We start from the raw sequence: 23,907 nt of genomic DNA on the forward strand, positions 1-23,907 counted from the left end.
AAAGCTGTTTAACATTTGGCTTCTTCATCAGGTTCGGTGGATCAGCACAAACCCGGATTTTACGCAAATGATAATTAATTATTAACTGTAGTATTGGACACCTCCGAACACAAACGGCTAATTTTAGTTTAAAGCATGATCAATCGTTTAAACGAGATTGTTGTCCAATTGTATAAAGTGCTAAAGCGGTATAAAGTCTTTCCCTGTTAATAAAATATGTGGGGCTATGTATGTCTAATTTATAGTTTTAAAGGTCCATATTTTATTGTAGGACTAAATAGCTAAGTGTCAACGGGTTAACATGTGACAAATTAGATATTAAAAATCCATTTATTTATCTACCCTCGCATTGTGCATGCTATAATCTGTGTACAAACGGGATGAAAATAATTTTCACTCCTGTAAATCTGTGCAACACTACCCGAGGACTTGCAGTAAATACCAAGAAGAGAAGTGATAGAAACATTTATTGCAATACGCATTTGAGCACATAAATACCCACAAAGAAGTTACACCGTGTGGAATATATTAATAATAGATTTTTATATATTAAAATTACTTAAATCAAAATAGATTGGCACCTTAATATTTTTATTTTCTTTATGTGTGAATAAGTTTAGCTATACATATGTTAATACAATAATTTGCAATATATGTGTATATTTTAATTTCTAATATATGTTAATATATTAGTTTTCTATATATGTAAATCTTTTGAATTATATATTAATGCAGCAGTTTAATATATTTTACATAAGTGTGCCTCCATATATGTAAATATTTTCATTTTATAAACTAAATTTGTAATGAAAACGTCAAAATTTCGAAATTTTCCAGACAATGCAAAAATGTTGACCCAATGGATAAAATCAAAATTTGTCTGCAGAGAACACACGCTAAACAACAATAGTTTGTGATTTTTATTGATGTTAACAAAAAGTAAAAGTCAGAGAGCATATATAAACTTAACTGCACAAAAAATAAAATTTTGCAAATCCAGACACAAATAGACTTTAACTCAAAATACAAAGCTTTAATGTAAACTTGGATTTGCAATAGGCCAGTCTCTTTTCTTTAATAGAGGGTGTGCGCTGATGTCACTTTCCCGTTGGGACACGACCCTCAGCTGGACTGAGTGGCAAAACATCCTGGAGCAGGGCTGACTTTAATAAGAGAAATTGCAGAAATGGGAGCAAAACAAGCTTCTTTTTTTCCTGAAATTAATTAAATGTATTTGGATTCAACAGTGATTATTACAACTCGCCAAAGAACCAGTGTTTGGCCAGGAATTGGACTTTCAGACATTTATATGTACCTGATTCCAATGCCGGGGAAATATATAAAGCAAAGCCTGTGAACACCTTATCTGCTAAACAAATACTATAAATACAGTTTAGGTACCTCTAAATCCAGATGATTATATAATCGTCATATTACGAGTTGTCAATACAGTATATGACCTAGTATATGATTTTAGCCCAAAATTTTACATATCTAACATAAAATGTTCTGATGTCTGGATTCAGGTTGTTTCTGAGAATAGCAGCAATCTATTTGTTTGTCTTTCTGTAGCTTTCGGAAGGTTGTACAAAGATTGCTCTGATTTATTGTTGAATGTGCAGTCAACTGTATCTATTTGTACCTAACCCTTTCCCAGATGTGTTTTGGGTGTTGCGCTGTTTTTGCAGCATTCACGCTGAACACCAATCCTGCCACTCAGTGTTTTTGCCACTCAGTTGGTGTAATACAGTTACACGCCGTCTACTGGGACATCATGTGCATACTCTTATATTGGATCCTCAGTTCTACCAAACTGTTGCCTTCTCATGCCGTTCTATGGCAGCATCTGAAAAAAGAAAGAAGATAAAAAATGTTGCATTAGTCAGTGGCCACTTGAGGTAGTTGTGATTAAGTTATTTGTTGCATTCTGCAAGTTTCATAGCTTAAAACATCCTCCTCATTATAAACAAAGCATTGATTTAATCCAAAAATGGATGTTGCAGGATCTGTAATTATATTAGCACGAGACTGCTTCCAGAGCAAGACATCAATAAATACTATTTTGACAAAGAGAACTGATTGTCTCCTCTCCAACAATAAGCTGGGGTGTTCTGGTTCAATGTGGCTGCTGTCGTGTCATCAAGGTGGATGATGCACATTAGTGGTGGAGGAGATTCCCCCTTTCCATATGTAAAGCACTTTGAGTACCCAGTAAAGCGCTATATAAATAACTATTAAAAAAAACATAACCCCAAACTTTTGAATGGTACTAGTGCATGTTTGAGATTTTACATACGTACCGGTACATAGGACCTCTGAGATAGGACCTGCAGTCCATCAGCATGGAATAATCTAGAAAAATAAAAATGAACAATTTGTCAAAGTGCCAAAAAAATATTGTTTAAAATGTCAGTTTTAAAAGAAAAAAAATGCATGTTTTTTTTATATATTTTTTTTAGGTTTACTAATTTAGTATTGTTCATTCAGTGTCACTGTAAATACTGTTTGACATTTGGATGTCAAAGCTGTCTTAAAATGAGTAAAAAGATATATATATCATTTTCATAAGAAATTTACAGATGCAAAGTGATACAGGTAAATGTTGTGAAAAAAAATTATATTAACTTATTTAATTAGCTTTTCAGTTCACCGCCTGTATTTCTGTAAGGCTAAACCTTACAGTTTATGGATAGATGCTATATAAATGCTACATGTACAGCATTATCTACTGTGTTTGTGTACAAACTGTATTCGTAGTTTAGTGGCTTTCAATAATGCACATTCATATTATTACATGTATTAAAGCTTTCCTTTGTTGTAGAGGTTTTTTCTGTCGCTCCTGCAATCACAGAACATTTTATCCATATTTGTTTACCATGAGAGACCAGAACAGGTTTCAACTACTTGGATTTTCTCACTCTGCCAGGTCCGTTAGGTTGAATAAATGTGTTTATTACTATCATCCATTGACAAATTTATCAGAAAAACCCTTTACATAACTATCAAAACCTCTCATCTAAACATAAAATGTGATTAAACGTTCAAAAACAATAGTTAGCCTAAATTACCTCTTTTAAAAAATGTTAGTTCTGTTTTGCATATCTACTTCTTCAAAGACACTAACGTCACATTTCTATCAACTAAATATAACATAGAATCGTTTCAATTAAAGGTAAGAAAAGTGTCAGGAACAGTAATGTGTATTACTTGTGTGATTTTATGGACTAAACTCACCTTAAAAGCGGCGAAAACAACAGCGAGAGCGGAAGTTTTACTGCATGTTTGTCGTTTCCCCACACAGATGCAGGTAGCTCGTAGGTAGATCATTTCTAAAGACGTACATAAAGGAATGCGCATGCTCAAGCGTCTACGCCAATAAGATTCGCTATATTATAAACCAATGAAATTGGGTGTAGGCGGAGCGACACGTGTCGCCCCGCCTTAATATGTCGCCCCGCCCCATCATCCAGACTGCACTCTGGGGTTACTCGTTTTATGTGACTTTTTAGTAGTTTGTTTTTGTGATGTTCAGAGTTGATCTGTGTATCTGAGAGCCTAGAAATCTAGACGCACCCTAGTGGCAGCAAATCTAATGTTGTAATCTAATGTTGTAATGTTGTAAACTCTGGTTGGGCCAATCACATTGTGTATAGAGTCGTGGGCGGGGCTTAACATAATGACCCCCGAGTTAGAAAACTGGCGAACGGCGGCCTTTCAAATCAGCTTTGACCGCGACTCTGGAAGACTAAGAGTTAAGCTTTTCTCTGAGAAAAGAACAAAAAACGGCACTGAAGTCATTCTTAAAAGGAGAAGATGTGTTCTGAGTTCTGAGAAAGTTTCTACTAGCTCTGCTTCACCTTCGTTGCTCTGGTTGGTTGTAGCAATATCCAATTGTGTGCACGCTGTGCAGAGGGAGTTTGAAAGACAACCGTTTATCCCGCCCCTCGGATTGAGCCCTGTCAGTGGGGAGTTTCCAGACTAAACATCTTGATGTGTGTCTGGCTTGTCAGGCTATATCTGAGATGCTGTCTGTCACCATTGTTGAGATTCATACGCTGATTAATCATGTCAGTGTGTGTGTCTAAGGCTGTTTTGCAGTAGTATATACCTGCAAGACTCCAGTTTCAGAGCCGCAATTCTAGGTCCCTCGATTTTTGTGACAGCACCAACTACAGAACTGGATGATATAGCGATGTGCTGCAGTTTCAGGACCTCAGTTCTACGACCTATGTACTGTTCTATGTACTGTTCATCAGTTCTATGTACTGCATTTAGTGGCCTGTCATCATTTGTGTGTGTTTACTCGCAGTTTATGAGGACATGATTCGGTTTATGGACTATTGTATGCGACTAAACCCTAGCAGTAACAAGCAAAACGCTTTTGCACGTCAGACTAGTGTAACGTTATATATAGAACAACAATGGAGTTGAATGACGAAGCACGAGATCGTGTCGTTTACTGATGTTTACTCACGCGACAACAGCACAGACATTTGAAGCAGTTTTACTCACCGGCTGCTTACAAAGCAGGACCGAACCTTTATCGCTGGGACCGCTCCGTCAAATACACACTTCTTTGGTATAATTTGGTGAAGTCCTGACAGCAGTGACTTGCTGTGCTGAAGCGTTGAAGGCGCTTGATATCACCCATAGGAATAAAGTGGAGCGCGGCGCGGAGTGTTTATGGGTGTGCATTTCCTCTCTGGCTCTAGTCACGCGTGCGCGCACCCTACCGGGAGAAGAGCCCGTACGGCCCATACAATTCCGCTCTATTAACTCCGCCGACCCATACTCGAAAAAAACTCTCCGAAACTTGTGAGAAACCGGAAGGAGTATTTTTGAGAAATACTCCATCAAACGTCCAATTTTAGTTTTTGAAACTTGGTCTATGTTTAGGATGGGAATCCAAGTCTTTAACAGTGTAAAAAGCTTAGTATGCATGAAACAGCACCCCCCCCCCCCCCCAAGTCTAATTAACGTGCTGGCAGCTGGCTAGATGCATTATAGTCATTAAAAATAAAAAAGGATTTAATAAATCTCAGCCACACCACGATCAAGAACATCATAGTAATTAATAAAACTAGCACACAAATTCTTAATTTGTGTGAATTAATTATTAATTTATAGTTAGCAGCTTACTTTAGTACATTTTGTTTCATTTAAACATTATAAAATAAAACTTGATTGAATATCGGTACTCACAGTCTGATCGTCCATCTTAAATTAGTGTTTTTGTTAATCCAATTCGGTAGGTGGCGCTGTCACAAAAAACTAGGGTCCTAGAACTGCGGTCTTAGAACTAGGGTCCTGAAACTGCAGCCTCCGGTTGTGCAGGAATACCCTTCTCCTGTTTTGTGCAGAATCTTATTCTGATTACTTTGCAGAGCTGTTGTAATCAATAATGTATAATCCACACACCATTAGATATTGTTTTCCGAATGCTATTAGTTTAACAGGTCTTAAATGACAATTATTTTAAGAAGGATAATCAGAACATTGCTAACTCCTGAAAATATTTTTTCTGTACTTTCTTTGCCATTGCAAAATGTGTGTTCTACGCACACAGTTAAAGCAGCCTTAAGGGGAAAATAAATAAAATATGACCAAGGGGGCGAAAGCCCAACTATAGCAAACAATGATCTCCATAATGGTGACTTAAAACCGGTGCCTCTTTCCTTCAGTGATTCTGTTTGGGTGTCTTCAGGTGTCTTCACTAATGGTCAATCATCACTTAATTAATCTCTTAATTATCTCATTACCTTTAACACTTCTTCAGAGTTACTTTTAACACTCTTCAGTGTGAAGTCAAAAACTCTGAGGAGAGTTAATTTAACACTGGAGTTTTTGCTGCGTACAAATATAAAGTATAACGTATTCAATTTAATAAAATGTTTAAATATAGTATGTTTAAACGTGACATTTATGAAAGATTGTCTTGCAATGCTGACAAGCCATGTTCAGATACAAAAAATTAATGGATCTAAGATAAAAAATAATGAACAGATGTTGCATTTGTTGTACACAACCGTGGTCACGCACTGCAAACGCAGCATGTGTGAAAGTACCAGAGGTGGGTAGTAACGAATTACATTTACTTCGTTACATTTACTCGAGTACATTTTTTGGGTAACTTGTACTTTTAGAGTATATTTAAAAATGGATACTTTTACCTTTACTCAAGTACATTTCTTGTGAAAAAACTGTACTTTTACTTTCTTACAATCAGTGGCGTTCCTCCGCTACTGTCAATGGTAATAATTAATTATATATTTTAAAACAAGTGAATATGACTTGTTTGCAAGTCTCGCGAAACGTTGGAGAGGCTGCTTAGCGAGAGGTGTACGCATCACCCGCATATAATTAGCGCGTGTTTAGTCAGATGATGGCCAAAGCAGAGGAAGATTACGAAGATGTGTGTGTGAACTATGGGAGGCAGATCACCCGTTCCCTCTAGTTCATCATGTTTTCACTCCTAGATGTCAATAAGAATAGTTTCATAATGCTATACTGTGCACCAAAACGAACTGACATCTCAGCATACAAGAATCGCAGCTCCAACCTGAAAAAACATGTAGCGGTAAGTGTAACAATGTTACTTATATTTGAACACTATTAATGGTAATTTGGTAACTATTGGCACTTTTCCCTTATTGTAATACTATTTCACACACTGTCCGAGTGTTTCCTAGCCTGACAAGCCAGACCCACATCAAGATGTTTGGTCTGGAAACTCACCATAGACAGGGCTCAATCCGAGGGGCGGGATAAACAGTTGTCTTTCAAACTCCCTCTGCACACGATAGGATAGCGCTACACCAACCAGAGCAACGAAGGTGAAACAGAGCTCGCTGACTGATTAAACATTCACCGTATCTGGTCGGCTAAACTCCGAACACATCTTCCCTTTTTAAGAATGACTTCAGTGCCGTTCTTTGTTCTTTTCTCAGAGAAAAGCTTAACTCCAAGTCTTCCAGAGTCGCGGTCAGAGCTGATTTCGAAAGACCGCCGCCGTTCACCAGTTTCTGTGTTTACTAGAAGCACGCAAACGCAACTCGGCCGTCGTCATTATGGCCCCACCCCCCGACTCTATACACGACGTGATTGGCCCGTCCAGATTGTGAGGAATACAGCTCAGAAGGGTATTGAGAGTTCCTAGACGACACTTGCGGGCAGATTAAATTTGCTGCCGCTAGGGTGCGTCTAGATTTCTAGGCTAAGAGTTTCCAACAATAATGAACACTAGAGGCAAAAAACCCCACCATTTTTTATCGTTTTGTTTAACCATAGTCCATGATTTGTAAACGAATACATTTTGGATGTTCGTCTTTTCTTACCTATTAAGCTTGCTCGATAGCTCAGCTGATACAGATTTGTATTTGCAAATGTGAAAAACTTGGGAACGAACCCCGTGAAGAATGAGTCATGATAAAAGAGATCAAAGACGAGTTCAAAACACAAGCTAAAATTACATGGATACAATTTTATTTGTCACATTTCTTTTGTTAACAATATTGGATAGGTTTAGGGTTCAGTGTGGGTCTAAAAACCCAACGTAACAAATGCCAGATTCACGCACATCTGTTCTGGAAAAAAACCACGCTTTTAGCGCCACCCAGTGGACATTTCACTTTGAAACTGTCGTGATTTGTAAGTATTGGTACATATTTTGAGGTTTGCAAAACCGTTGCCACAGCTACGTTTTCCTATGAGACCAGGCTAAAAACGAAACAAATAGATAGCCTAATTCGACGTCTTGCATTTACACACACACGCACATCTGTTCTGGAAAAAAACCACGCTTTTAGCGCCACCCAGTGGACATTTCACTTTGAAACTGTCGTGATTTGTAAGTATTGGTACATATTTTGAGGTTTGCAAAACCGTTGCCACAGCTACGTTTTCCTATGAGACCAGGCTAAAAACGAAACAAATAGATAGCCTAATTCGACGTCTTGCATTTACACACACATCCAGACAGACAACAGTCTGAAGTGTATACATACAAATAAAAACGGGATTGTATTTGATTCCTACCTAAAGAATGCATATACTTATAAAAACATATGAACAAAGTATGTTTTAAACAGAGCTCTGGTTAGCCCAGCACACCATTAATTTACAGAAAAAATAACTAATGTTAGAAAGTCAAGAGCCCAACTAAAGCAAACACTGATCTCCATAATGGTGACTTAAAAATGGTGACTCTGTCCTTCAGTGATTCTGCTTGTTATCATCAGGTGTCTTCACTAATGGTCAATCATCACTTAATTAATCGCTTAATTATCTCATTACCTTTAACACTTCTTCAGAGTTACTTTTAACACTCTTGAGTGTGGAGCCAAATAAACTCTGAGGAGAGTTAATTTAACACTGGAGTTTTTGCTGTGTACTTTGTAGAGTTAACTTGTATAGTTGTAGAGCTTACCATAAAACTTGAGTACAAGTAACTCATTTCAAAAGTTCAGCCAACTTACATATATAAGTTGGGGTTTGTAAGCAGAACTCAAACAAAACAGTTCTTTTAACTAGTTCTTTTAATGTCTGCTTGTTCATTTTACTAGAAGAATGTGTGGAAACTGATTGCCTTAAAATTCTCAAGTAGTAACTAAGTACTTCAGTAGTTTTTTCATCGAATACTTTTTTACTCTTACTCAAGTAACTATTACGATTGTTACTTTTACTTGAGTAAATATTTCCGTTAGTACTTTTACTTTTACTTGAGTACAGATTTTGGCTACTCTACCCACCTCTGGAAAGTACAACAGCTCGTGCCGCTACTCCATCGCATACGCACCGCAGATTGAGTGTGTGTGAAACAGCCATTGCCAGAAGTTATTACTAATCAGATTGACTTTATTTCTGTCAGATGTTTTCAACATTTCTTTTAGAGAATTAACAGCGGTTTAGATGTTGATGGTTGGTTGAAGTTACCATTAGGCTGGTCAGCGTGTGCTATTGTTAAACTCTTAATTTTTTGGTCTATGATTTAATGGTTGTGTTGCTTCTTCTGCAGTTGTGTATTTACAGTATTAAAGCATTATAGAAAAATATTCCAATACAGCTGATGCCATAAAAGTGCAATTTTTATGACATTTTTTACTTTCCAAGGACCAACACTGAAAAGTTGGAGAGCTTTCTTATTTCAAAAATCTGTTGGCTTGGGTAATCATTGTTATTTTGTATTCTATCCATTTAGCATCAAAACAGAGTTTGGAACAAAGGAGTCTCCAAATGTGCTGTTGCTCAGTAACGGCTATACAGTCTCATCTGAGTTCTCTGCTCTGACCACGGCCTGTAAGATGGATCTCTACAAGTTTCCCTTCGACACCCAAAACTGCAATATAACATTTCAGTCTACAACGTATACAAGTAAACCTGAAACACATTAATCAGTTTTGACAGACAAACAATGTTTTTTTTTACCTTTTAAACTATTTGAATTTAATATGAAATAATACAATTTCAATGTCTCTTCCCACAGATCAGGAGCTTACAATTAACACAATGACAGATCAAAGTAGCATCACTGATTTGTCAAAGCAGAACTATCAGGTCCAGGGAGAGTGGGAGCTCCTCAATATAAATTACACTAAAGCTACTTTTCCTATTTGGGTTCAAATGGATCAACTGATATATCAGGTACAGAGTATGCATTCTTTGCTACTGCAAATGTGTTTTACAAACACACTTTCACAACAGAAACATTTATAATACGTTATACAACTTCTAAACGTCTGTTAATTCTCAATAAGAGCTTCTGTAGACGTCTGACAGAAATAAAGTCAGTCTGGTTAGTAATGTGTGAAGCTGGTAATGCTGTTTGTAAAGTTGTTTAATCCTCCTCTGCTGAGATCACACTCTCAACAAAGAAGGTGAAGTGGAGTTAGGCCCTGTCCCAAATGGCACCCTAAACCCTCAGGGTCTTCCTCTGAGTCTGCACTTTCACAATGTGATGCCGCTTTGACTGCTGGGAAGAAGTCCGCTGTGTAACCCGCACCAGTGTGGACTCAACAGAAGTGCGCCTCAAGGACGCATAAAGGCCGCAAAAGGGCACTCGCGAGCACCCTTCTGAGACCTAAAATGACAAATGTGACACCCTGCGGTCTCGTGACTCTACAGACATGCGCATACAGTGGCCATTGTAAGTCCACAAGACCGAAAGTGCACATGAAGTGTGTCATTTGTGACAGGGCCTTACTTTGGCCGTATCCTTTTGCTGTATCTGGTCGACAAAACTCCTAAAAAATCTTCCCTTTTAAGAATGACTTCAGTGCCGTTCTTTGTCCTTTTCTCAAAGAAAAGCTTAACTCCAAGTCTTCCAAAGTCGAGGCCAAAGTCGATTCAAAAGACCGCTATTCGCCAGCATTATTGTTTACAAGTAGCACACAACTAAGCCATCATTATGTTAAACCTGCCAACTCTATACACGGTGTGATTGGCCTAATTGGATTAAAATAAAATTGTTCTCTCTCTCTCTCTCTCTCTCTCTCTCTCTCTCTCTCTCTCTCTCTCTCTCTCTCTCTCTCTCTCTCTCAGATCACCATAAAAAGAAGACCTCTACTGTATGTCATAAACATTATAGTACCGGTATTTCTCTTCCTTGTTCTGGATTTGACCTCCTTCTTCATTGACACAAGTGGATCAGACAAGCTGAGCTTTAAAGTGACTTTGCTCCTGTCTATTTCTGTGATGCTGCTGCTTGTTAATGACACGCTGCCCTCTACGTCTGATAAACTCCCTCTGATTGGTGAGTCTAACACTGACATTATTGTTTAATATTACTTCATCTCAATTACTGAACCTTAAAGGGTCGTGAAACCCTTTTTGAGATGTAAACAGATATGTATCGGCTGTACGTCATTGAAAACACTAAAGGTACTCATTAATGTTATTTATATGTGAAAAATAGTTATTTTTGAATTTGAGCGATTACTGTCTTTAGGTTTGAAAAGGTGTGTCAGAGCAACGTCACAAAGTATGACGTGGGCTGTATCGGCTGGTGGGAACATGCTGACGTTGACCTTTTTGAGCGATTCTCTATATATATTCATGACATAAAGCTCATTCAATCCAATCACTGCGCTCTAGTATGCATAAAATATAATTTAGTTATTTTGCATGAGGCAGTCACTTCTTTCAGGTTCGTCTTCATTAATGTAGAGACACGGGGGGGGGGGGGAGTTTTGGAAGCAGCATGTGGAAAGGTCAGGGAGGAAATGGAGGTGTTGTGCTGATATGAAGTAAGGGCACTCAGCGTGCTGTAACCGGGATGCTGTCTGGAAGCCATTGCTACAAAGGTTCGGTAAAGTAAAATTAACTTGAGGAATCGCATGGCGAACCTGCAAGCGTTAACATTCATTTCTCAATGTATGTCAGGAGTGCAAAATAAGCAATCTGTAGGGTAATGAACAATACTTTTAATTAAATATCCACAAGAATCAAAAAGCCACATCTTCTCCATTTTATTTGTGGTCACAGACATGACAGTTTGTGCTCTTAGTGAAACAGGGTGCATATTTGGACAAATATAGATTTATTCTAGCTGCGGGGTGACAGTAAGTAATAAGTAACATTTATGCAATGTTTAATAGGGAGCCAGTGCAGTGTTGACAGAACTGGGCTAATATGATCATACTTCCTGGTTCTAGTAAGAACTCGAGCTGCTGCATTTTGGACCACCTGGAATTTGTTTATTAAGCGAGCAGGGCAACCACCCAGTAGAGCATTACAATAATTTAGCCTTGAGCTCATGAACGCATGTGCTAACTGTTCAGCATTTTGTATTGAAAGCATGTGCCATAATTTAGATATATTTTTAAGATGGTAATATGCAGTTTTACAGATGATAGAAACGTGGCTTTCAAATGAAAGTTTGGTGTCAAAGACAATAGACAATAGACAATATCAAAGACATAACAATGAAAACTAACGGCATGTTTCCTAATGATATCTCCCAGTAGCATATACAGGGTGAAAAGCAACAGTCCTAACACTGAGCCTTGCGCTACTCCATACTGAACTTGTGATGGGTGTGATATCTCTTCACTTTCTACAAACTGATAACGGTCAGATAAGTATGATTTAAACCATGCCAATGCAATTCCGCTAATGCCAACATCATTTTTGAGTCTATTCATAAGAATGCTGAGATCAATAGTATCGAATGCAACGCTAAGTTCGAGTAACACTAATAGAGAGATACAACCACGATGAGATGATAAGAGTAAATCATTTGTAACTCTGATTAGAACAGTCTCAGTACTACACAGCAAAATCCTCAGTGTTAAATGAACACTACTATTGTTTATGAGTCAACTATGAGTCCACACTCAGAGTGTCAAAATGTAACACTGAATCAGTGTTGAAGTTAATGAGATAATTAAGTGATAATTAAGTGATAATTAAGTGATCATTAAGCATTAATGATGCACACCTGCTCTTAATAAGCTGTTACCTGATGATAAGAATCAGAATCACTAAAGGAAAGAGAAACACAAGAACTACAACTGACTTCAGCCACAGCCTTAGACTACATCAACTAAAGATAAAAGAAGACATTAAATCTCTGAAGACCTCAGCAGATGATTGAACAACTCCACAAACAGCATTGCCAACTTCACACATTAACAGACTGACTTTATTTCGTTTATACATCTTCATAAGCTCTTATTGGGAATTAATAGAGTGTTTTTTTATGTCACCATTATGGCGATCAGTGTTTTCTTTAGTTGGGCAGTTTGACGACTTTTTAATTGTAGTGTTTCTTTGGGTGCTATGGCAAGAAAAGCAGATAAAACACAATCAATCAGATGCTGTCAGCTGCTAAATGGTCAAAATATGATTATTGTGTAGTGACTCAATTAGCTGATGATATTACTGCGTATGAGCAATACACTATTAACTTTGATTTATTGTGATTATAGAAAAGAGCCAGCACAGTGTTAATCAGAATTTTTTTTTTTAAACAAATTGTAAACTAAGCACTTCAAACTTCTGTGAGCTTTACTCACACACAGATATCAAGAATCAGCCTATGAATCTCAACAATGGTGACATGCTTCATGTCACAATGCATTATGAGAGCCATGGATGAGTTTAGCATGATGCTCACAGAATGCATTGTGGCATGAAGCATATCACCATTGCTGAGATTCATAGGCTGATTCTTGATGTCTGTGTGTGAGCAAATCTCACAACAGTTCAAAGTGTTTAGTGTACAATCTGTTATACAACTTATTCAACTTTTCTGGTTAAAATCATGCTGGAACCTTTCTAGAATAAAACAAGGTCAATAGTATGTTGCCCATACTCAATCATAAGATCTGTAAAAAGTGCCACTACACAACGATCATTTTCTGATCATTGAGCAGCTGACAGCATCTGATTGTGTTTTCTCTGCTTTTCTTGCCATAGCAAACCCAGATACAACAACCAGAGAAACACTACTATTAAAAAGTTGTCCGACTAAAAAAACTGTGCAACTAAAGAAAACACTGATCACCATTATGGTGACATTAAAACAACCCTCTTAATTCTCATCAAGAGCTTATGTATATGTATAACCGAAATAAAGCCTGTCTGTTAGTAATGTGTGAAGCTGGTAATGCTGTTTGTGGAGTTGTTTAATCCTCTGCTGAGATCTTCAGAGATTGAATGTCTTCTTTTATCTTCAGTTGATTTCATCTAATGGGTCCTGCACACTGTGCGATTTTTCAAAATCCTTTGCGAATGTTCCTTGTCAGACTGTACGAACATGACCCCAGATGTAAGTCATGTCACACTGTAACGCCGGCTTCACACTGCACGCGTAAGCAGGGCTTAAGCCTCGTTCACACCGCCAGCGATTTTGTCGCTGCATGTCGCCAGCGCCAGAGATTCATGTCGCTAGTGGGCGTTCCCACTACACGGGTTGCATATAAACGTCATTAAATATATTTGTACTATAGTACCGTTTTTATTACTAGTGTTTTGCAGAACAGAGCAAGTTATTAGAATACATACACACTGTACTGTAATAGGTAGACCGTATTGCATGCAGTTTAGTCAAACTTACTTTATATCCCCACAATCCCAGACACGTTTTTCCATGCATCATTTTTTTAAATGTGTCTCTGTATGTAGGCTACACAGAGACATATTAAAAAGAACAGGGGGCTTGCTAAAAGCTAATATCAACAACTCCTCCGGACACCGCAGTAAAGCAGACGGATCACGTGCACTCCACTGACTTCACTCCTATTGGTTGTCGCTCGCGAAAATCGCTTCTCGTTTGCATAAAGTTGAAATTTCTGAACTTTTGTCGCGCGTCTCGTGTCGCTTGACACGCCCACATTCTGTCGCCAACGGTCACTGTCGCTCGTGTCGCCGGAAGTCGCCAGCGCTCCATTGAAATGAATGGGATCGTGTCGCTTTGTCGCTGCGTGTCGCTGGCGGTGTGAACGAGGCTTTAGGCAGCGCCGAAGCAGCGCGTGTGTAAAGCAGTAGCAGCGTGCACACTTTTTCCTTTCACACAGGCAGCGTTTGCCGCGCAGTTGTCACGCGCAGTTGTGTACAGAGTAGCCTACTCTATAATGGATACGTTTGCATTTCTCTTTAATGTATTTGAAATGGAAATAAAGCAAAGATTTATCATGAAATTAATTTTATTTTTAAAAATCGTTTCACTTGTTTCTGATGTTTTTATTTTATTTCGTTTAGCGCAAGTTTTTGATATAAGAAAGGCCATCGCACTATATGTCCATGAAAAGCACACTGCTAAAAAGAGAAACTTCAGGAAATTGTCTTGAAATATTGGATAGGCATCAAATTTACATGCATTATCCATCATAAACCTATTAAAGATAATTCATATATGACTGTAATAACTAAGAGGAAACTTCTTAATGATATATTGTAGGCTAAATGAGCAAATTATCTAAAAACGTTTTTTAAAAAATTACAAAATAACGCACATCATAGTCTATGTACATGTCTATACTGTATGTGTGCTATATGAATGTGTGTACATTCTATTTACCTATCCATATTTAGTTGTTCGTTCGTGAGACAACGAAAGATTGCCAAAAACACTTTAAAATGACTTACCATCAGCACCAAGAGCCGCTCACGCTCACCAACTTCCTCCCATGCTTTTTCATTCACTTGCAAGTCTTTATAAAGCAAATTGTGTGGTTCATAGAGAACTGCGTGTGCTTCTCAACCTCCACGATGAGACGAGTGTCGTCCATTGCTGTCTTTCGAGTTGCACTTTGAAGAACATTGTGACACCACGTGCTTTTGTTTATCATTTCTGTTTTTATGCCAGCATATAGTTATAATATGTACACAATTTAATTCATATTTAATTTAAGCTAAACTGGCATACATTATTTAAAATTAGTTTTGTAGTTTTTTTTTTCCCACAGCGCCGGATGTCATATGGTGACTGAGAAACACACGGAACACTTCACTAAATTATTTCATGGTTAAATGTGTTATTTTTCATGTTAACCAGGTTAATTTTGATCAGAACAATGTACTGTGGCTTTAATTCATCGTGAGCAGCGCGTCAAAAATAAACCTGGCGCCGAAACGATCGCGGCACTGACGCTTCTGCTCTGCTCCTGCTACGTGCCGCTGCGCTGCCTCTGCTGCCGGTGTGAATGCACTCATCTGTTAACATGAGCGCCGAAAAAAATACGCGCTGCTTGCGCGTGCAGTGTGAAGCCGGCGTAAGATCTCAGTTGTGAGATCTCAAATCTCAGATATTTGACTGCCGTCGTAGGAGAAGTCACACTGCAGGATTGTTTGCCAAATCTTCTGACACTGCCAGAATTTCATCTGAGGTAAAATTTGATCGCAGTGGTCATTATCGGCTGCTGGTGAACATGTCAAACTAACGACCAAAGATGTCAGATTTTAGCCTAGGATCAGAAGAATCTTAGGTTTTGCTAAATTTGTCTCAGACAGCAAAATCGTGGGCAAAATCGCACAGTGAGTACCCGGCTCAAGGCTCTGGCTGAGGTCAGTTGTAGTTCTTGTTTTTCTCTGTCCTTCAGTTATATTGCTTGTTATCATCAGGTAACAGCTTATTAACAGCAGGTGTGCATCATTAATTCTTACTAATCACTTAATTATCTCATTAACTTCAGAACTCATTCGGTGTTAGCTTTTAACACTCTAAGTGTGGACTCATAGTGGACTCATATAAACACCAGCAGTGTTCATTTAACACTGAGGATTTTGCTGTGAGTTTGTCCAGATAAAGTAAGAGTGTGATGTTTTAACGAGCAGTGAATGTTGAACAATAGTAATCTGAGGCCATCAAGGATCTTTGAAAGGCATGGGGTTAAGTATACATGATACTAGGTAATGATTTGAGATCATTTTTGAGATGTCATCGCTCTGCTGCAGAATTTCAACGGTATCAACATTTATTCCATGTGACAGTATTCGATCTAAAGCATGATTATTGCGATGAGTGGGTCCTGATACATGTTGTCTAACTCAAATAGAGTTTAGAATGTCTCTAAATGCCAATCCCAATGCGTCTTTTTCATTGTCTACATGGATATTAAAGATTTTGTTCACCCAAAAATTAAAATTAGATGTTTATCTGCTTACCCCCCAATGCATCCAACATGTAGGTGTGTTTGTTTCTTCCGTAGAACACAAATTAATATTTTTAACTCCAACAGTTGCTGTGTGCCAGTCATTTAATCATGTGAATGGGTAAGGTTCTATGAGAGCAAAACATACAAACAAAAAAACGTGCTTAGGCAACATGCACAAAAACCCTGCTGCTCCTGATGACAGCTTTCTTAAGAAACAAACCAATTGGTTTCTGTGAGAAACCAAACAACATTTATGTAATTTTTGTACCTCATATCCCGACGAGTCTCATCAAGTTTTCCCAATATCTATTACTTCCGTCTGATGAGGTCAAGCTGGCGCGATCATAAATATATTTATAGAATCCTCATTAGGGCCTGGGCAGATCGGTCGAATGAGGCATGGTATATATCTATGATCACGTCCATTTGACCTTATCAGACAGAAGTAATAGACAATGGGAAAATTTGATGAGACTCGTCGGGATATGAGGTAAAAAAAAAATTACTGTTTGGTTTCTCGGTTTGTACTTTATCTGCAGCCAGTACTAACTCTGATAGAAAATCAGAAAATTATTTAATAAAGTTTGTATTGAGCCATGTTGCCCTGTATACAGTAGCCAAATATTAAACGGGATTTATCATTTACACTACATAATGTTACATAAAGCACCAAAACTTCAAAGGAATTATATTTGAAAAATGACTTCTGAGTAATACTATATATATATTATTATAAATTACAGCAATACCCCCACCACCACCACCTTTCAGACGCGGCTCATGTTTATAACAGTAATCTTGAGGGGTGGACTCATTTAAAGTAATGTAGTAATGTAGTCGTCATATTTTAGCCAGGTTTCTGTCAAACAAAGCACATCTAGGTTATGATCTGTAATCATATCATCAACAATAAACACTTTTAGAGAAAAGGATAAAATATTCAGCAACCCGAGCTTTATCATTTGCTCATCTGTTATATATATGTCTTTTTTTGTTGGACATCAGTTATTAATTTTTGTACTGCTGAATGGACTAACAAGCTAAAAAACATTAACAAACACAAGGAGCCTATAAAGGGAAGAAATCAAGATTGAACAGTTGGCAGAAATCAAACACTAATCAGATAACAAGGGGAGGGATCAGACAGAGACACAAGCACATGACCAAAATAACAAGACATCCACATGCTACACAAGACAGGACAGGAATGTGAAGGGAGGGATGGAATGGGCAGATCAGGGCAGGATGGGGGGACAGACCAGGGAGGGACAGGGGGGAGAGACCAGGGAGGAACAGGGGGGACAGACTAGGGAGGGACAGTCCAGGGCGGGACAGGGGGGACAGACCAGGGGAGGATGGGGGACCAGACCAGGGTAGGAGAGGCCGGATGGGAGGGGCGGGACAGACCAGGGAGGGACAGACAAAAAGTCTGGGGGGAAGCCCCGCAGAGTTCAGTGCAGTCAGAGCAGGGCGCCTGGGCTGCACAGTCAGAGGCAGGAGCCTGGGTGGCACATCTGGCACAGCAGCGACCACCGGAACAGAGTCCACCAGAACTGGGACCACCGGAACTGGGACCACAGGAACTACCTCCAGAGTTTTGTTAAAGCCCTGTGCTCCTCCCAAGCATGTAGGATTGCCACCACAAAGCATCCCATCACAGCCCTCCAGGCCGTGCCTAGACTCTGGACCACCGGACTCGGAACCACCGAAGCATGATCCACCAGAACTGGAACCACCAAAACATGATCCAGCGGAACTGGGACCACTAGAAATTAGACCACCGGAACGGAGTCCACCGGAACGAAATCTACAGGAACATGATACACCGGAACTGGGACCCCCAGAACTGGGACCACCGGAACACGATCCACCAGAACATGGACCACTGGAAGTGGGTCTACCAGACCTAAATCCACCAGAACTGGATCCACTGGAACATGGACCACCGTAACATGGTCCACCAGAACATAATCCACTGGAACATGCCCGGTGGAAAAAGAAAACTCCTGTCAAATCCTCTCCTGGTCAGATTGTTATGCTATGATAAAGACAATGAAAAGCTGGTGCAAGGATTCAAGTGCAAAAAGAGGAAATTGTATTAACAAATAAAACATAAACACAAAACAAAACAAAAATGAGGGAGAAAAAAAAACACATAATCAGAAATATTAAATACAAACTCAGCAAACTAAAAGAGATTACAGGGAACCGGATGACAACAATACAACGATCTGACAAAGACTAACAAACACAATGAGCCTATAAAGGGAAGAAATCAAGAGGGAGCAGGTGGGAAAAATCAAACACTAATCAGATAACAAGGGGGGATCAGACAGAGACACATGCCCAAAAATAACAAAACACCCATGTGCTACACAAGACAGCACATCCACGTGACAGAAGCCACATTTGGGCCAAGATCAAAACACACTGGAAATCATGCACTGTTTAGTTTAAACAACAACACATATCACAGAGGTGTTATGTAGAGGCATTATAGCACAGGCAAGCTGTTGCAGTCAAAGTTTTCTGTATTAACAGGGGTTTACTGCGGTGCGGTTTTCTGTCTAATGAGCATCAGCATTGTGGAGACCGTCTTTGTGAATTATCTGATGGCTAAAGGAGCTGAGAAGAGATCAGTGGAAACAACAGCTACTGTCAGTGGCCAAGATGGTAAGAGCTGACACAGCATCTGATTATGAGGAACAGTTTTCTGTATTTTAAACATTTACTTGACAAATTAAGGCTTGTGCCCCTAAAATAGCCTTTAAAGTCTGAAATAAGCACATGTAAAATGAATTGTGCATGAAACAAACCACTTTAAAAAGATCAGAGAGACCTGTAATTTTCATCATAAGTACACTTCAACTATGAGAGACACAATGAAAAAACAAATCCAGAAAATCACTGTCTGATTTTTAAATAATTTATTTGCAAATTATGGTGGAAAATAAGTATTTGGTCACCTACAAAACAAAAAAACAAAAACAAGATTTCTGGCTCTCACAGACCTGTAACTTCTTCTTTAAGAGGCTCCACTGTCCTTCACTCGTTACCTGTATTAATGACACCTGTTTGAGGCTCGATATCAGTATAAAAGACACCTGTCCACAACCTCAAAAAGTCAGACTCCAAAACTCCTGTCAACAAAGATTCAAAAAATCAACTGTGGGAGCAATTATTAGAAAATGGAAGACATTCAAGAGCACTGATAATCTCCCTCAATCTGGAACTCCACGCCAAGATCTCTGCCTGTGGCAGAGATGGGGACTCGAGTTTGAAACTTGGACTTGAGTGCGACTTAAGTCGCACACACAGTGACTTCAGACTAGATCTGAGACTCGTCCTCGAAAGACTTCAGACTCGACTCGGACTCGAGCTGCGGGACTCGTGAACAATGTTTATTTTAAGTAGGGCTGTCAAAATGAACGCGCTAATAACGCATTACGCAAATTCATTTGAACGGCACTAATTTTATTAACGCAGTGCGCATTTTCTGTTTGATCTGTGGCCCGTAGTTGGAGAAACTGAGATCAGAGACGTAGGCTAGTAATGTAACAGAAGCAAACATTAATAGCGGAAGAAAAGGGTTAACATTAACATTACTCTGAAACAAGTGCAGTTATAGCCTACATAAGATACCATATTTTCTACTTAACTTTTATTAGTCTCCAGATTGAAAAGTGTGTTTTTTAGCTGGGCGCATTCTCTGCCGTCCGTGCGTGATGCACTAAAGCTCACTCTCGCTCATGTCTGAGGTAAATCATTACCACCATCACCGCTTTACAGTACATGTGTTTTATTGAACTAAATACATAACAATAGGCTAAAATGAATATGCAGGTGACTTTTCTGAACAAGAGCGCTCCCGAGTCCATGTTACTCACACTGTTTGCGCGAATCGCAGCACAGTTCGCCACACACACACACATACCGGCAGGTCAATGGGGAAACGCAGCTCTTAAAAGGGCCACGCTATATTCCTACTTGTGAAATATGGACCTCCTCCAAGTATGTTGTGGTGCTGGTGCTCTCACAGGTCCGCATTATCATTATAATTCAGCAAAAGACAAGGGAGTCCTTTTTCTTCAGAACTTACATTTACCCATTGTGTCGGCCCAGATCTGGCCTTCATCTGACACATGTGGAATACGGATCTGGCCCACATGTTGCGATGAATGACGGCCCTTGAGTGGCCCACTCCTGTTTGCCAGATCTGAGCCACAAGCAGGCCATAACAATGTCACCTGTCAGCCAAGAGCAAAGAAATAAACCAGAACTAGACCTTATCTGAGTCACAAAATCGGTGTATAATAATTATGGAGTCATTTCAGCATTAATAAGTCTGTTAACAAGCAGAATTACTGAAGGAAAGACGAGAACAGGAAAAGAGACGAGCAGAAACAGAAGAACTACAACTGACTTCAGCCACAGCTTTAGATGAAATCAACTGAAGATAAAAGAAGACATTAAATCTCTGAAGATCTCAGCAGAGGATTAAACAACTCTACAAACAGCATTACCAGCTTCACACATTACTGACCAGACTGACTTTATTTCTGTCAGACGACTACAGAAGCTCTTATTGAGAATTAACAGGGGTTTAACTCTAATGTGCTTCATTTTAAGTCACCATAATGGTGATTAGTGTTTCCATTAGTTGGGCTCTTTACTCTTATTTTACATTTGTCTGCTGTGAAAGCATGTTTGTAAAACACATCAGCAGCAGTAAAAGAACTTTAAACAAACTGACATCTGATGATGATGGTCTACTCATCATCATCTTTTCTAAATCAGTCTCTCATAGTTGATGTGTACCTATGATGAAAATTACAGGCCTCTCTCATATTTTAAGTGGGAGAACTTGCACAATTGGTGGCTGATTAAATACTTTTGCCCCACTGTATATATGAGATTATGCAGACCAAACAGTGTTTATCCAGAGCCATGCTTTGCTTTCTTCCCCTCCAGACTCAGTTAGAGATCAGAATGAAGTGCATTCTTTTAGCCTCAGCCATCTGAAGCAGATCCTCACTGAGTGTCGGGGTGCAACTCAAGGAAACCAACAAGAGAAGACATGTCTGACCTGGACCAGAGTGGCAAGAATCATAGATAACATCTTCTTGGTTCTTTACATAATCACTGTTATTGTGTTTCTGTCTGTGCTTGGGTCGATTTGGATTCCATAGTGATGTCTAATATAGACGAGATGCAATACAATACTAACTTTTAGTCAAAGTTAATGTTTAGATTGTATAGTTTAATGAAGAATACATGGGCAAAACATGAAGATGGCGATAGAGGTTAAAAAAACTACACTAGAAAAAAGTAGTTGTTCAATTATTTTTACCCTTAAAGGGTTGGGTGATTATGATTTAACTTTTTTAACTTTAGTTAGTGTGTAATGTTGCTGTTAGAGCTTAGTTATGATGCTCAAAGTTCAAAGAAAAGGGAGATATTTTTTTTTTAAGAAATCATTTTATAAGCATTACAACAAACAGCTGATCTGAATTTGGCACCACACCTGAGCTGATGAATGCACAAGCTCTTGAAGCTCCGCCCTCTTCTAGAAAGGGGACGGAGAGCAGAAGCTAATTTGTATTCAAAGGGACACACACAAAAACAGTGTGTTTTTGCTCACCCTTAAATAGTGACAATTTAACTTGCTATAAAAATTATCTGTAAGGTATTTTGAGCTAAACCTTACCATACACACTCTGTGGACATCAGAGACTTATTTTACATCTTGTCAAAAGGGTCATTATAGGATCACTTTAAGGATTAAAAATAACCAGCTACAAGGTGACTCTCAGCACATTACAATATTTGATTTGAAGAAGACTATGTTTACTTAATAGGTTAAATGAGGGAAAGCACTATAATCCAATAATTGGAAATTACATAAATAAATAATACTACAAATAAATAAATTAAAAACTGATGCAAAACTATAAAATGTATTACTATGTATAGAGTGAAAGGGCCATGCACATTTTGGGGGCAGCTCCTGAAGTAAAAAAAAAAAAAAAAAAAAGGGAACACCCTTTTAAGGATTAAGGATTTGTAATTGATAAAAAGTAAAGTTACATGTTGTTGATAATATTTTAATCAGTTAAATTATTTATCACTGCACACAATAGGGCTATTATACCAAATAAATGAAGTCCATCTTACCATTTATTAAAATCCCTTTACACTGCAATTACAGTTGCTTAAATAATGTAATACATGTAATAAAATAATGTAAAGAAGCAAGTGTCCACTGACTTTATGAATGGGTCATTGAATCATTGACTCACCTGATTTGTTCACAACCGGTGAATCATTCAAGAATGAAATTTCTGCTTTGTTTGTAACTACACAGCAAAAACTCCAGTGTTAAATTAACTCTCCTCAGAGTTTATTTGGCTCCACACTCAAGAGTGTTAAAGGTAGGGTAGGACGGACTGATCTAAAACACTTTTGTCCACATTTGTTTAAACTTTCTTTATATGTCAATACATAATTAAAATGTAAGTACTCTGAAAAGGAGAGTATAAAAACCGAGTGACTCTAAACTTTTTAATCTGCAATAAATACCGCTCATTATTTTCATTCGGGACGAAATAAATGATTGGCTTGGGCGACTGTCACTCTCTCTCGCTACCATGGCGACCACCACTACAGGATCTGCCCACAGGCGCACGCTCGTTTGATTTGAGCAGTTCAAGAGGCAAGAAACCAAGGCAAAATAATGGCAGAGAAAGAGCATTCAAACTTCACAGTGCAGGGTTTTGCTAGCCTGACAAGCCAGACCCACATCAAGATGTTTGGTCTGGAAACTCACCATAGACAATCTCAATCCGAGGGGTGGGATAAACGGTTGTCTTTCAAACTCAAGGTAAACAGGCAACGAAGGTTAAACAGAGCTCGCTGATAGATTAAACATTCGCCGTATCCGGTCGGCTAAACTCCGAACACATCTTCCCTTTTTAAGAATGACTTCAGTGCCGTTCTTTGTTCTTTTCTCAGAGAAAAGCTTAACTCCAAGTCTTCCAGAGTCGCGGTCAGAGCTGATTCGAAAGACCGCCGCCGTTCGCCAGTTTCTGTGTTTACTAGAAGCATGCAAACGCAACTCGGCCGTCATCATTATGGCCCCGCCCGCCGACTCTATACATGATGTGATTGGGCCGTCCAGATTTTGAGGAACACAGCTCAGAATGGTATTGAGAGTGCCTAGACGACACTTGCGGGCAAATTAAATTTGCTGCAGCTAGGGTGCGTCTAGATTTCTAGGCTAGGGTTTTGCAGTCAACGAAGGCAAACATTGCAAAAA

At 38.8% G+C, this 23,907-nt stretch overlaps 1 protein-coding gene and 1 long non-coding RNA gene across 3 annotated transcripts in view; one reads left to right on the forward strand and one right to left on the reverse strand.

Moving 5' to 3' along the window:
* LOC137046780 (5-hydroxytryptamine receptor 3C-like) overlaps window positions 1-22,774 on the forward strand; it is a 45,988-nt gene extending 23,214 nt beyond the window's left edge. For both annotated transcript variants that reach the window (XM_067424180.1, XM_067424183.1), the window contains 5 exons: window positions 9,197-9,369; window positions 9,482-9,639; window positions 10,537-10,747; window positions 19,134-19,265; window positions 21,564-22,774. In XM_067424180.1, coding sequence (XP_067280281.1) covers window positions 9,197-9,369; window positions 9,482-9,639; window positions 10,537-10,747; window positions 19,134-19,265; window positions 21,564-21,781 — 892 coding nt within the window. In that variant the 3' untranslated portion in view covers window positions 21,782-22,774. The remainder of the gene's footprint in view (window positions 1-9,196; window positions 9,370-9,481; window positions 9,640-10,536; window positions 10,748-19,133; window positions 19,266-21,563) is intronic.
* Window positions 922-3,354, reverse strand: LOC137046954 (uncharacterized). Its single transcript, XR_010899124.1, has 3 exons — window positions 3,235-3,354; window positions 2,301-2,352; window positions 922-1,846 (listed from the first exon to the last, which is right to left on the reverse strand). It is a non-coding gene; the product is annotated as an uncharacterized lncRNA (long non-coding RNA).
* Window positions 22,775-23,907: the final 1,133 nt, after the last annotated feature.

Source organism: Pseudorasbora parva, chromosome 2 (assembly GCF_024679245.1).
Source record: "Pseudorasbora parva isolate DD20220531a chromosome 2, ASM2467924v1, whole genome shotgun sequence".
Taxonomy (NCBI): domain Eukaryota; kingdom Metazoa; phylum Chordata; class Actinopteri; order Cypriniformes; family Gobionidae; genus Pseudorasbora; species Pseudorasbora parva.